Raw genomic sequence first — 14,046 nt, forward strand, 5'->3', positions numbered from 1 at the left:
TGCAATTTCAGATTTTCCATTTGAAAGTACAACATGACTGAATGGACGACCTCTACCTGTTTTACAAACGTCACCCGTTTGCCTTAGTGTTAGTGTTTTTGTGGAGTTTTGTCTTTCTGACTCAAAGCACATATATATTATATTTTAAGTGCATTATCAGTAGAACCCACTGTAATCAAAGGGGAATGTGTCATATGTTTAACCTTGATTAAAGATATTATGTGAACTCAACATAACTTAAGTCTTATGGCTCAAAGGTATAGAAATGGTCAAGGCGCTTTGTAATAGCAGAAAAATGCAACAATGACGAAACATGATGAGTTTTTAAAGGAAAGATATGAAACCAAGATTTTATGAATACACCCATAGATATGCCCCGCCCATTTAATCTGGGCTAGCGTCTCTCATTTGCTGTTACGACCTGTCACACTTTCCATTTTGACCCTTCGATACGCCCTCAGAATACCAGTTTGAGGGGAGACGTGGCACATTGCAGAGATTCAACGTAATATTTGAGTCTTGTGAGAGACAAGCAGACATGGGATGATGAGATGAAGGCCCAGCTAGAAGAACATTATTATGGACGGTTTTGTCCAGTGCGAACATCACACAAATATGCCAAGGATCATGCTTCTACTCAGAAGTGCTAGTTTATCAACTAGAAATACATTGTGGCTTTTCCTTGAGCAAATCTTCGACAGAGCAGACAGATCATCTAACAGAGCAGACAGAGCAGACAGATCATCTAACAGAGCAGACAGAGCAGACAGATCATCTGACAGAGCAGACAGAGCAGACAGATCATCTGACAGAACAGACAGAGCAGACAGAGCAGCCAGAGCAGACAGAGCAGCCAGAGCAGACAGATCATCTGACAGAGCAGCCAGAGCGACCCCTGCTCAGGTAGGAGGCGTGCGTCATGACGCACCGAACCCACGCAGACAGATCATCTGACAGAGCAGACAGAGCGACCCCTGCTCAGGTAGGAGGCGTGCGTCATGACGCACCGAACCCACGCAGGCGTACGCGGTGCGTAGCGTCGTTCCATTGAGGAGGAGGAGAGAGAAAGATGGCGTCCTCAAACAATCCCCGCAAATTTAGCGAGAAAATCGCTTTACACAATCAAAAGCAAGCAGAGGAGACCGCAGCCTTCGAAGAGGTGATGAAGGACCTGAATATCACCCGAGCCGCGCGGGTAAGTGTCTGATGGAGGGGTAGAAGTGACTGATGGAGGGGTAGAAGTGTCTGATGGAGGGGTAGATACCTGATGGAGGGGTAGAAGTGTCTGATGGAGGGGTAGATATGTCTGATGGAGGGGTAGATACCTGATGGAGGGGTAGAAGTGTCTGATGGAGGGGTAGATTAGACTGATGGAGGGGTAGAAGTGTCTGATGGAGGGGTAGATTAGTCCGCCAGCTGCTGGTGACCCAGTCTGATCCATCCTCTGCAGCTGCACGCCTGACAACTTGTTTTTAGCCAGCTGTCAGAAAACCAGAGCTCTAGCTGGTTAACCACAGCTCTCTGACATGCTAAAAACGGCCTTAAATAACCCAATTCCGACGTTGATAAGCTGAGTTAGACACTATTATTATTACCTAGTATATACTTAATTATTTACTACTAGCATTCTGTATTGTCATCCGGATTTGATGTGCCTCCGCGTAGTTAGCTAGTGCTAACGGTAACTGGGCTGGATCTCATCAACATGCTATCTATCTAGCTCTAGCTTTCTAATAGTCATAATCAAATGTTGATATGCATTAAACTAACATTAACGACGTTACCAAGCAGTTGAGCATTATAGTGCCAGCAAGCAAAGGCGCAGCTGCGTGTTGGCTGTGTTTGGTTAACAGCATTGGGAACGTTTTTCATTGAGTCACTACCCAAATGATAGTCTAGCTACAATCTAGCCTCGAACCGATGGTACGATGTAGCAAAACACACACACATGAGCACACACACACACACACACACACACACACACACCCTCACACACACGCACACACACACACAACTTTACGCGCGCGTAACGTTTCATTCATAAAATGTGGAGCAGCAGTAGAAGCAACTTCCCCTGCAGATACTGCGCAGAGTAGAGCTGTGTGTTTATAAGCTAGAGGGACATGTTCGTATCTAGCTACCTTGTTTGGTTCACTTTCCAATACCTGTCTGGTGGTTTGTGCCAAATTCCTTTGTCTATTCATTCATCCATGTCCACGTTGACTGCATCATTCATGCAACGGCAATCCATTATTTAGGCCTGAGCAGTAGGTGACTGACCTACAACTTCATCCAGGGAGTCTAGACTAGCCTGTTTGAAAATGCGGCAGCTAAATGGCCATTGGCATTAGAGTATGACCCCACTACTGAAGAACATCCCAAAGTAATTTTTTTCAGACTAATGCAGTTATAGCAAAACTTGATACCCCGAGTTTCAAAAGACACCATTTGCAAACACATTTCCAGCCAACATAACGGACAGAGCAAGGTGTTCATGACTTTAGTCTGTTCAGATGACGACATTGTTTCCTGTTATTTGTGAACTTGTATATTCACTTTAGCAATTTAGCACGTTAAAATATCAAGCTGGAGTCCACCGAGGCCCATATTCTCTATTTATTTGTCCATCCTGATGTGTGCCTCCATTTTGTGTTACTCACCTACACCTATCTCTGTGGATCAAGTCTTTATTCTCATTTGTCATGTATCAGTTGAATCATTCATTCATGCTTTCATGCAATTTTACTTTGCACAGCTGCAGTTACAGAAGACCCAGTATTTGCAACTAGGGCAGAATCGTGGACAATTCTATGGAGGCTCACTGCCCAATGTCAATCAGATTGGAAATAGCAACATTGACCTGCCTTTTCAGGTGAGCTCCCAGACTCTTCACCAGCTGGTACAACGTGGTTCTTATATGCACCGTTTGACAACTAGACTTCTCTTTTTCAATAATTCATTTAGCCAATTAACAAGGTTTTACCAACACTTTGTGTAGGCTTCCTTCGTCCCCGAATGTAAAATACACAAACGCCACAAACACAAGTATGTCATTGCTTATCATGGCTTTCCATTTCTGAAATACATTTGCCAACTTGAGCATCGAGATGTAGGCCCCCATAGCTTGACCCATTTTAAAAAAGCACATTTGCACCATTTATACCGAGAGCTTTTGGTTGTGCTTGTTGTGTGGTTCAGATGTGTCATTTTCACACGTCGTTTATTTGGTGTGTCCCCTTCAGAACTCTGTGTTGGACACCAGTCGAACCAATAGACACCACGGACTAGTGGACCGCGTTTACCGGGACCGTGGGCGCGTCAGCTCCCCTCACCGCAGACCGCTCGCCGTGGACAAACAAGGCCGACAAATATCCTTTCTCAACAAGATCACGTTTATTTAACCTGCAAGACAATTAAATTGTAGTAAATTAAAGGAGTAGTAAAGGGAAATCATGTTTAGCCCTGTTTTAAGGTTACTTATGATCATATACAATGATTCAGTTCAAAACGTTGACAAAACTAGCACTTTTGAGAAAGTCTGATAATTGCTCTACCACCGTTTAGGTCATACAATGGATGTGGGTGGGCACCGTGAAAAATCATTCAAAAACATGTTAAACTCTTGATTTCAAAGACAAGAAGCTCACCAAGGGGGTAATAAGTAATTAGAACCATTAGTTCATTGTTTGTAAGACTGAAAGACTGTTCCCAAGGGATATACACAGTTCAGTAGCTACCTAGGCTATTAAACACCTCATGGTGTCAGTGATTGATCACAGCTGGTATTGCATGTATGAGGCCAAAGACATCTGAGCAACATCCTTAACCAGACCCACATCGACAGCTGTCCCTACGGCTCTGTGTACCTGTCCCCCCCGCCGGACACCAGCTGGAGGAGGTAGGACACGCTGCTTCCTAAACCGCACACGCTCTACCCATTTTGCTTATTGTATATTATGAAAATCCAATTTTGGTGACCGCCGTTGGTTCTAATACCCACAGGACAAACTCCGACTCAGCCTTGCACCAGAGTACCATGAACCCCAAGCAGGGGGAGACGTACGCCAGCGGCTCTCAAGAGCTCCAGCCCAAACGAGGTGACCGAGGATCCGGTTACTTACACACCCAAACACACGCTTAATATTCATGCACATCTCTATTTATGGATGGATGGATGGATGGATCTCTATTTATTCATGCATAATTCCACACATCCTCAGGAAACCAGTAAGCCACCACGCTATAGCATGGAATAGTTAGAACACAGAGGAATATTTATAACACAGAGGAATATTTAGAACACAGAGGAATATTTAGAACACAGAGGAATATTTAGAACACAGAGGAATATTTAGAACACAGAGGAATATTTAGAACACAGAGGAATATTTAGTACACAGAGGAATATTTAGTACACAGAGGAATATTTAGTACACAGAGGACTATTTAGAACACAGAGGAGTATTTAGTACACAGAGGACTATTTAGAATACAGAGGAATATTTAGAACACAGAGGAATATTTAGAACACAGAGGAATATTTAGAACACAGAGGAATATTTAGAACACAGAGGAATATTTAGAACACAGAGGACTAAGTGTAAACAACTAACAAAAGCTCACAGGTTGTGTTTCGGTTTGGAAACAACTTAAGGTGTTTGCACACGGCCCCAATCAACGCCAACCAACATTCCAAAGTTGGCAGTTGTTAGAATGTTGAAAGTTTAAAATTCAGCAGTAAAATCCATCCAACCGGCGCCTGTATTCACCAACAAACATGGCAGCCCGATCCAACGTTGCAGACACTCTAGCTTCGTCTTGAAGGCAGCTGAACTCCTCCAAGGCTCGTCTTCTCAGTTGGAATGAAACAGGAAGGCAGATCAATACTGCCGTGATGAGACTCTGGTCCTGGAGGAATCCAGCCTGGAGAAAGAGATATAAGGTGCTGGATAGAGAAACGTCAGCAATAAAGAAGAGATTGTACTCATCACTGGTACAGCTCCCAATAGCCTATATTTATTGAGTTAACACCCAAGCGTGTAACGTTTGGAATCTTCCTGGCTCTTCCTCCAGCCTGGAACCAGCCTGTAACTCCTCCCTCCTGTAACTCCTCCCTCCTGTAACTCCTCCCACCTGTAACTCCTCCCTTCCTCAGATCCATTCATTCATATTATCCGACCCCTGAAGTAAGGATGTTGTCGAGTAATCGCTGCAGTTCGTTTTCATACTGTAATCATCGTAATATGGATTACAGCTTTGTTGACATGTTTGTTTGTCATCTAGTGCTGCTGCTCACAGTCCCTGGAGCTGAGCAGGCCGAACCAGACGCAGACAAGGACACACACAAGCAGATGTGGGATAACAAGAAGGTATTTGGGGGAAATTAAGGGAAATTAAACATTCTGGTTACTCACGATGATGATGATGCTGTTTATGCTCCTTAAGTTGGAACTATTTTCTGAGTTTGTTCATCCTCTGTAGAATGACTCATCAAGACCCAAGTCCTGTGACGTCCCGGGTATCAAGTGAGTGCGTTACGCCTGCATGCCTTTTTCTGTTGCTTATCATTACCAGTGCTCCGTGCCTGCAGTGCCCCCTGGTGGCTAGGAATGGTCGTCCATGTCGACCCTACCCGGTGGGCCAAACCTACGGTTTCCGGAATTAGTATTGAGATGTATAGTTCCCTCTTTGATTGATGTACACCTTCTTTGCAAGGATTCAGTCTCCCTCCCTCCCTCCCTCCCTCCCTCCCTCCCTCCCTCCCTCGCCTCCTTCCTCTCCCTCCCTCGCCTCCTTCCTCGCCTCCTTCCCCTCCCTAGCATATTCCCGTCACCTGACCAGGAAGTGAACGCCTCTCTGCTCCCCGCCACACACAACACGGGCGGCTCGCTGCCCGACCTCACCAACATCCAGTTCCCTCCCCCCCTACCCACGCCCCTGGACCCCGACGACACCGTGGCCTTCCCCGCCCTCAGCGCCGCCAACAGCACCGGCAGTCTGACCACCAACCTCACCCACCTGGGCATCAGCGTGGCCAGCCACGGTAAGGAGGTCGGCGCCAGGTCAGAGGTCAGGATGTCCAGGTGTCACCGTGGCAGGCGTGATTCACAGGTTGCCGTCAGAAACGCTAACCATAACAACGGAAGTAAATTTAGCGAAATCGAACACTACAAACCTATATTTTTCCCCAAAAAAATTTAAGGACAGTGCAGTGCTGTTGTATAAAAGCGAAAACCTTATGGGTGCTTTATCGAGGTTATTGGCGCGGCGACGCAGGGCGACGCCACTCAGCTTCACACTTATGCTGCAGCACAGCTATCGCAGTAACCATGATAAAGCACTGTGTTATTACTGAAATAACCTCCAAATAACTACGCTGCAATTAATGGTAAATGGACGGCATTTATATAGCGCTTTCCACCTTAGCGGCACTCAAAGCGCTTTACAATGGCCTCTCATTCACCCATTCACACACACATTCACACACCAATGGCGGCAGCTGCCATGCAAGGTGCTAACCTGCTCATTGGGAGCAATTTGGGGTTAGGTGTCTTGCTCAAGGACACTTCGACATGTGGACAGTCGGAGCTGGGATTCGAACCGCTGACCCTTCGATCACTGAACGACCCGCTCTACCGACTGAGCTACAGCCGCCCCAATGTAATAGAATTGCTTTAACACGTCTCCTAATTGATTTCATGTGTGTTTTTCTGTCGTGTGTGTGTGTGTGCAGGTGTGAGCAGCCCCCCGCTCCCCATGACGGGGTCGGCCCAGCGGAGGCCCCCCCCCGTGGTGCCCCTCACCCTCAGCGCCGACCTGCAGACCCAGCGCTCCCCTCAGCAGCTCTCCCCCACCCTGTCTCCCCCCATCAACATCCCCCAGGTCAGGTCACCTCCCCACACCCCTCCATGATCACCCTCCCCCCCCGCCCTCCCCCCAAACCCCTCCATGATCCCCCTCCCCCCCGCCCTCCCCCCAAACCCCTCCATGATCCCCCGCCCCCCCCAAACCCCTCCATGATCCCCCGCCCCCCCCCCAAACCCCTCCATGATCACCAGAGCTCCCCCCAAACCCCTCCATGATCCCCCCCCCCCCCCAAACCCCTCCATGATCACCAGAGCGCCCCAAACCCCTCCATGATCACCAGGGCCCCCCCAAACCCCTCCATGATCACCAGAGCCCCCCCCTCCCCCCAAACCCCTCCATGATCACCCTCCCCCCCTCCTCCCCCCAAACCCCTCCATGATCACCCCCCCCCCCTCCTCCCCCCAAACCCCTCCATGATCACCAGAGCCCCCCCCACCCTTCCCCCAAACCCCTCCATGATCACCCCCCCCCCCACCCCCCCCCAAACCCCTCCATGATCACCCTCCCCCCCCGCCCTCCCCCCCAAACCCCTCCATGATCACCCTCCCCAACAATCTGATATCAGGTGGTTTTAATTAGTTTTGATAAAATGTGAAAAAAAATCTGTTATTGCAGCTTTAAGCATGTAGTCATTAATTAGATGAACCCTTTAACGGGCCAAACCCATCCCATTCTGCTAAATCAGTTCCGGACGGTATATTATGTATAGTATATATAGTATATATATAGTTTATGTATAGTATATAATATATATATTGTGTTCAGTCGTTGAAAGCCAGCGTTCTCTCTTTCTCCTCAGGTGGTGTCGATGGAAACCCTGTCTCTCCAGCAGCAGCTGTCCCAGTACCCCTTCTTCAGTCAGCTGACCCCCCAGGCCCAGGCGCAGGTCATCAGCGACCTCCAGCAGCAGCAGGCCCTGCCCCAGGGCATCCGCCTCATCACCCTGCCCCCGCTGGCCACGCCCTCCCCGGACATGCAGAACCAGACCAGCGTTGGCATCAACATCAACTCGGTGAGGCTGCGTTTTTTTAGGGTTTATTGTACATTAAAACATATAAACTGGCAGAAATGTTATTTAAATCCTGGAGATAGAGGGGGGGGGGGTATGGTTACTGGAAGTAAGACTTTCCAGATGTACACTGCGTCTTGTATGGTCAGATCCTGCATTAATCAGATGGTTCTATCTGTGGGAGCTGGAAGCCGTAGGGTCCCTGTTATCTCAGCTGGACCTCTCCTGGTTCTTGACTGCATGCAGGAAATGATGTATTTTTTTTAAATTTAATTTTATTTAATTTTTATTTATTTTTATTTTATTTTTTTAAAGTAGTGATCCAGACGGCAAGCATCGATTAGTGAGATGAGGAAGATGCATGTTCAGATGACAAGCTGAAGCTGGAAGCTTGATAGTCATGTCTGTATGGTCACAAGCTTCTGTTGAGTTGACTTGGCGAATCAGCACTTCTACTTCAGTCGTCCAATGGGAACTCAAACAAATTGGGGGGGGGGGGGATTCTGTTTTGGTGTTTTAGTCCGTTCCTTGGGGCCGAGCAGTCGACTGTGTCGTCACATCCATCCGTTGAGGGACGCCCGTTTCCGACCGTTCCCGGTCCCTCTGTCTGACTGTTGAGTGACTTGTTCCGGAGCGCTCCTCCTAACCCTCTTCCCTCTAACAGTACCGTAATCAGGCCGGCTCTCCGGCCAATCAGTCTCCAACCTCCCCCGTCTCCACCCAGGGCTGCTCCCCCGGCGGCTCGCCTCAAGTAAGGGCCGCGCCCAGTCCACCACCCGGCTGCTTCTTTGGGGAAGGGCTTTGCGCAGGGAACCGGCAAAAACTAATAGAGCTGCCTCTCACACCCCCAGACTAATTCTACCATTGGTGGTGTCGGCCAATCGCAACCCCCCATCCTCTCCGCTGACCACTGTTCATGGTTTTGCTTCGTCATAGTTCTTGGAAGGTTCCAGAACTTTTAGTGAAGAGACTGCTCTCCTCTTGCTCTAAAATGTATATATATACTTCTAAAATGTATATCTATACTTCTAAAATGTATATCTAGACTTTCTTGGCCTTTGCGTTGAGCTTCAAAGTTTCTCAGAAAGTTGCGACCTCTTTGACATCATTTTGTGCAGTTAGATATTTAAGCTTTCAAACGACCCACAGAAAACGAATTGCATTCGCTAACAGACTGCTACCAGTAATGACTAGTTTCCCAAATATATGAACTAACGTAACGCTCGGTAGTGCTTGAAGCACTGGGTGCAGTTTACTTCCTGTTACAAGTCCTCCCATGATGCATTTTGGCAGAAACGCGTCACTGGGATACTTTTCCAGAAAGGTAATAAGGCTTGCACTCGACCTTTTGAGGTTCCCATTTGGAAAATAATGTTTTAGAAGGTGGGAAGTGGACAAATAGACCTAAATTAAACATGATCTTGAGTACGACGCCCCTTTAATGAATTGCTCTTCGTATGCTAGTTGCAGTGCATATGGACACGGTGCTGTGTGGCCCTTCCTCCGCTCCATCGCTTGTGTGGCCGTGTGCGAGACGCTGTGTTTGTGTCCTCGTGAGGAGTCGTGACGCGGCGCTCGGGACTGGCTGCTGCTCTCTCAACCGCTTCCTCGCTTGTGCGCTCCTGTCATCGTCATCGCTGCTCATGCCCCCTCGGGAGACGAGATCTCAGTCATGGGGTAGTAACATGCCGCGAAACCTCATCGCAAGTGTTTTGTGCGAGCTAAATCAGGGGCGTTTCTCCGCCGATGAGAGTGATGGTTTAACGGCCTTCTGCGTTGGTCTGACAGCACCTACCTGTGGTCGGGAGCATCTTCGGGGATTCCTTCTACGACCAGCAGCTGGCGTCCAGACAGACCAACGCTCTCTCCCACCAGGTAGACCACCATCAAAACGTGGTAAATCATGTTTCAAACACACGTAATCAACTAACTCGATTGTTTTTTTTTCCCCAACCTTTTCTGGCGCCTAGCTGGAGCAGTTCAACATGATCGAGAACCCGATCGGCTCTCACAGCATCTACAGCCCGTGCTCCACCCTCAACTACACGCAGGCGGCCATGATGGGTCTCACGGGCAGCAGCCTGCAGGACTCCCAGCTCAGCTTCAGCAACATCCCCAACATCATCCTCACAGGTACCGTAGCAGCTTGAGCCGGCGACCAACTCGGCAACTAGTCATGTCGCTCAATTTTAATTTTGGGGTAATAGGTGAGTCATCCTAGCTTTTTTTATTTTATTTATTTATTTATTTTATTTATTTATTTATTTTTAATTATTATTTTATTTTATTTATTATTATTTTTTATTTATATTTATTGATTTGGATCAATTTAAGTAGGTTGGGAAAATATAATATTCTCTTTTTTGTAGGTGTGGACTTATGGTGTGCGTCAAAGAACCTGTCGTATTTCCTCATTTTTATTCATGCACTGATTTGATGAATGTGTGTGAGTGTTTTCCTGATGTTGGGTTTTTAGTCACAGGAGAGTCCCCACCCTTTCCTAATGTTGGGTTTGTAGTCACAGGAGAGTCCCCACCCTTTCCTAATGTTGGGTTTTTAGTCACAGGAGAGTCCCCACCCTTTCCTAATGTTGGGTTTTTAGTCACAGGAGAGTCCCCACCCTTTCCTGATGTTGGGTCTTTAGTCACAGGAGAGTCCCCACCCTTTCCTAATGTTGGGTTTTTAGTCACAGGAGAGTCCCCACCCTTTCCTAATGTTGGGTTTTTAGTCACAGGAGAGTCCCCACCCTTTCCTGATGTTGGGTTTTTAGTCACAGGAGAGTCCCCACCCAGCCTCTCCAAAGAGCTGAGCAACTCTCTGGCCGGCGTGGGGGACGTCAGCTTCGACGCCGACTCGCAGTTCCCCCTGGACGAGCTGAAGATCGACCCCCTGACCCTGGACGGTCTGCACATGCTCAACGACCCCGACATGGTGCTGACCGACCCCGCCACCGAGGACACGTTCAGGATGGACCGGCTGTGATGTGGGACTGGACCAAGAACAACAAACAAACAAACAAGCCCCCTGTGGGGAGAGAGAGAGAGAGGGAGGGGTGAGGTGAGGGCGACGGTCTCCAGACGCACGGACATTCAGCTGTCCAACCAGCCCGCAACCTCCGCAGGCCTCTGACAAGCTGGGGCACCAAAGGCATTGTGGGATAAAGGACATGCAATGCATCGTGGGTGTGGTTTGGCATTGCTGTCATTTCAATGAGATCGTTGGTCACTCGGCGCTTCTGCTAGCCTGCTGCGTTTACTGTTCTATTACTTGCTATATATATACATATATATGGCAAGTAATATGTGTATGTGTGTGTATATATACATACATACATAGATACATACATACACACACATGTATATCCAAACAAGTCACAACTGTTCATTATCTTTATTTTCGTGGCAAAAAAAGACACTAGGAAGGTTGGCTACAGCACACCACCTGATAAGAACGCTCTCTACGATATTATGTGCAAATACCACAGCCAAGCTGTTATTACACTTAATTCAAAATTCTTTCCCAACTTCCTTCACACTCAAAGCTTTATTTTTATCGACAACCAAATGTTTATATTTTCGTCATGTACGTGTTTGATGTTTGTGTATTTTTATTTAATTATTTATTAATTTGAGGTTTTTGTATATTGCATTTCATAATTTAAGTTTGATGCCAAATGTGTCTGTTTATGTTGTACAAACTGCACTGATTTGTGTCTATTTATTCATCTGTAGCCTACATATTTACATATTTATATAATAAACATATTTAGTTGCATTAAGGAGAGTAAATCCTCCCCATATTTGCCTCCGACCTCTTAAACTGTCAGTTAGAACATCTATATGTCATCATATTTGGCCTCTTAAAGTAGAATCTAAAAATAAGTTTTTAGCACTCTCAAGAGCCAAGACTTTTTCTTGTGCCAATTAACAACTTAAGTGTCTTTATTGATGAAAACATGTTAAACTACTGCTTCCATTTTGTTGCCATTATGGTTTAGCAAAGTCTCATTGAAAATATAGCTAAACAAAATCCCCATATTAGAAAATTGTTTTGTGTCTGGTTCTTGAAAATGTAAATCCAGATTGACTCATTTACAAAGGATTAAAATGCCTCATAAACCAGATGAATATGAACACTTCATAAACCAGATGAGTAGAAACGCTTGAGAAACCATAAACCAGATGAGTAGAAACGCTTCAGAAACCATAAACCAGATGAGTAGAAACGCTTCAGAAACCAGATGAGTAGAAACGCTTCAGAAACCATAAACCAGATGAGTACAAACGCTTCAGAAACCAGATGAGTAGAAACGCTTCAGAAACCAGATGAGTAGAAACGCTTCAGAAACCAGATGAGTAAAAACGCTTCAGAAACCAGATGAGTAAAAACGCTTCAGAAACCATAAACCAGATGAGTTTCAGAAACCTTACCTATTGAACTTGTCACTGTGAGAACACCTGATTTTGCCTTACATGAGTATTATACTGTTTTTAAGTGTATAATTAGTGTGACAATGTATTTTCGTAACTTCTCGTAAGATTTTCTTGTATTTGAGAAAAACTCAACTCTTAGTCGGTGACAATATTTGTGGTAATGTAGTGTAAGGTTTGACAAATCATTGTACTGTATTTTGTACCGGTACACTTTCTAGCCAAATTCTTGATGTTTTGTAAGAAAAAGAAAGAAAAAAAACAGATGGGTTCCAAGTATTTCTGATGGAGAGCAAATATGGAGAGGGTTTCTTTCCTTAAAGGGAAACTCTTAAGAAAACGCAAAACTATTTTGTGCTCCTTACCGTAAAAAAAAAAAAAGAAAAGGTAAAAAAAGGTTTTTGTAGACAATTGTTCTAAAAGGATTTTACTTACTGTTACTTCTATGATTATAAGGTTCTCCCCTCAGGATAGGCCTGGATGAAAAATAGATGAACCATTCCATTTTGTATACGGAAAAAACAAATGCGCATCGAGAAGTGTTATCGAACACACAATCAAAAAAGGCCTTTCTCATACTAAAGATGTAATTGGTGTTTTCACTCCTATTCTAGATTAAGTGTAGTTAAATAGTAGTACCATTTTCAACAGCGTCAAACATTTACCCATTGATTTCACCATTACATCCCCGTCAAGATCCTTTAAAATAACCCCTTTATATTATGAAAAAGTGAATAGAAGTTTTTATTTGATGGATGAAAGTGGCTTTTAGATAATCACTTAAGTGGACTTTGGGTTGATGGAATCGTATACTCTAGCATTAATGTCAACCTTTTATCTATGGTAAAGTGCATAATATCAAACTTTGTTTTTTTGTCAAGAGTTTTCCTTCAAAATAGTTTTAGCTATAAGGAGTCATTTCTATTTACCAATGTAATAATACAGTTAAATGAATTATTTCTCGTTTATTCTCCTGAATCCCCAGGAAGAGAAGTATTGTCCTGACATTTTAAAGTTGTAAGTAAAATGGAATCACAGTTTGTTTACTTCGGACCTCAAAGTTAAGAACTATTTATTTAGGGTCATTTTTGGACATTAAAGGATAAGTACACTGAATTTCATGTTAAGTCCTATTCCTGGCTTTCCTGGCATGTATCTGACTAGTACAGGTTAAAATATTTCTGTTTTGTGCAGTACAGAGTTGTGAGCCAGGGCGCGTGCGCCGACGTTATTGACACAGAACTCTACTGCACAAAACAGAAATATTTAACCTGTACTAGTCAGATACATGCCAGGGAAGCCAGGAATAGGGCTAAATATGAAATTCGGTGTACTTATCCTTTAAGTTTACATATTTATATTTGATTGTCCCATCACATTGTTTTGTTTTCTGTGAATAGATGTGATTCCTATGCAAGATCAAGAAAATCAGACCTGCCATAACTAGAAATTAGATATAGGACATAAATAGTTATACAGTATAATATTTCAGTTGTTTAAAAAGAGTAATCTTGTTTGAACCAAACTTAAATGCAGCCATTATTAAGTTGTTCTACTGCGTTCAGTACAATTCCGATGCCAATAAGTTTCAGTTAATTTTGTTTGCTCCAATGTTGCTTACAACACATTCTGACTAGCAGTGTACATATGCTATAGCTTAAACTAAGTGCATGATTAAGTTTTCTGTGAACCTTGAAACAAAGGCCTTCATTAGCTAAGCAGGTTTCATCAGAATCACAG

At 45.0% G+C, this 14,046-nt stretch overlaps 1 protein-coding gene across 1 annotated transcript; it reads left to right on the forward strand.

Moving 5' to 3' along the window:
* Nucleotides 1–1,063: 1,063 nt before the first annotated feature.
* Nucleotides 1,064–13,407, forward strand: crtc1b (CREB regulated transcription coactivator 1b). The gene is made up of 14 exons (XM_084459202.1): nt 1,064–1,195; nt 2,756–2,872; nt 3,243–3,391; nt 3,845–3,898; nt 4,003–4,097; nt 5,284–5,369; nt 5,482–5,525; nt 5,820–6,043; nt 6,734–6,882; nt 7,667–7,879; nt 8,541–8,627; nt 9,665–9,751; nt 9,847–10,009; nt 10,647–13,407. Exons 1-14 carry the CDS (start codon nt 1,070–1,072, stop codon nt 10,856–10,858), a joined length of 1,806 nt encoding a protein of 601 aa, XP_084315328.1. The 5' UTR covers nt 1,064–1,069; the 3' UTR covers nt 10,859–13,407.
* The last annotated feature ends 639 nt before the right edge of the window (nt 13,408–14,046 follow it).

This window comes from Borostomias antarcticus, assembly GCF_949987555.1.
Source record: "Borostomias antarcticus genome assembly, chromosome: 26".
NCBI lineage: Eukaryota > Metazoa > Chordata > Actinopteri > Stomiiformes > Stomiidae > Borostomias > Borostomias antarcticus.

What these genes read in the sequence shown, in the direction of transcription:
- crtc1b (XM_084459202.1), top strand. Translation starts at nt 1,070, where the DNA reads ATGGCGTCCTCAAACAATCCCCGCAAATTTAGCGAGAAAATCGCTTTA. An exon ending in AGATGTGGGATAACAAGAAG is followed by an intron (nt 5,370 to 5,481) that starts GTATTTGGGGGA and finishes CATCCTCTGTAG; the next exon opens with AATGACTCATCAAGACCCAA. An exon ending in TGTGACGTCCCGGGTATCAA is followed by an intron (nt 5,526 to 5,819) that starts GTGAGTGCGTTA and finishes TCCCCTCCCTAG; the next exon opens with CATATTCCCGTCACCTGACC.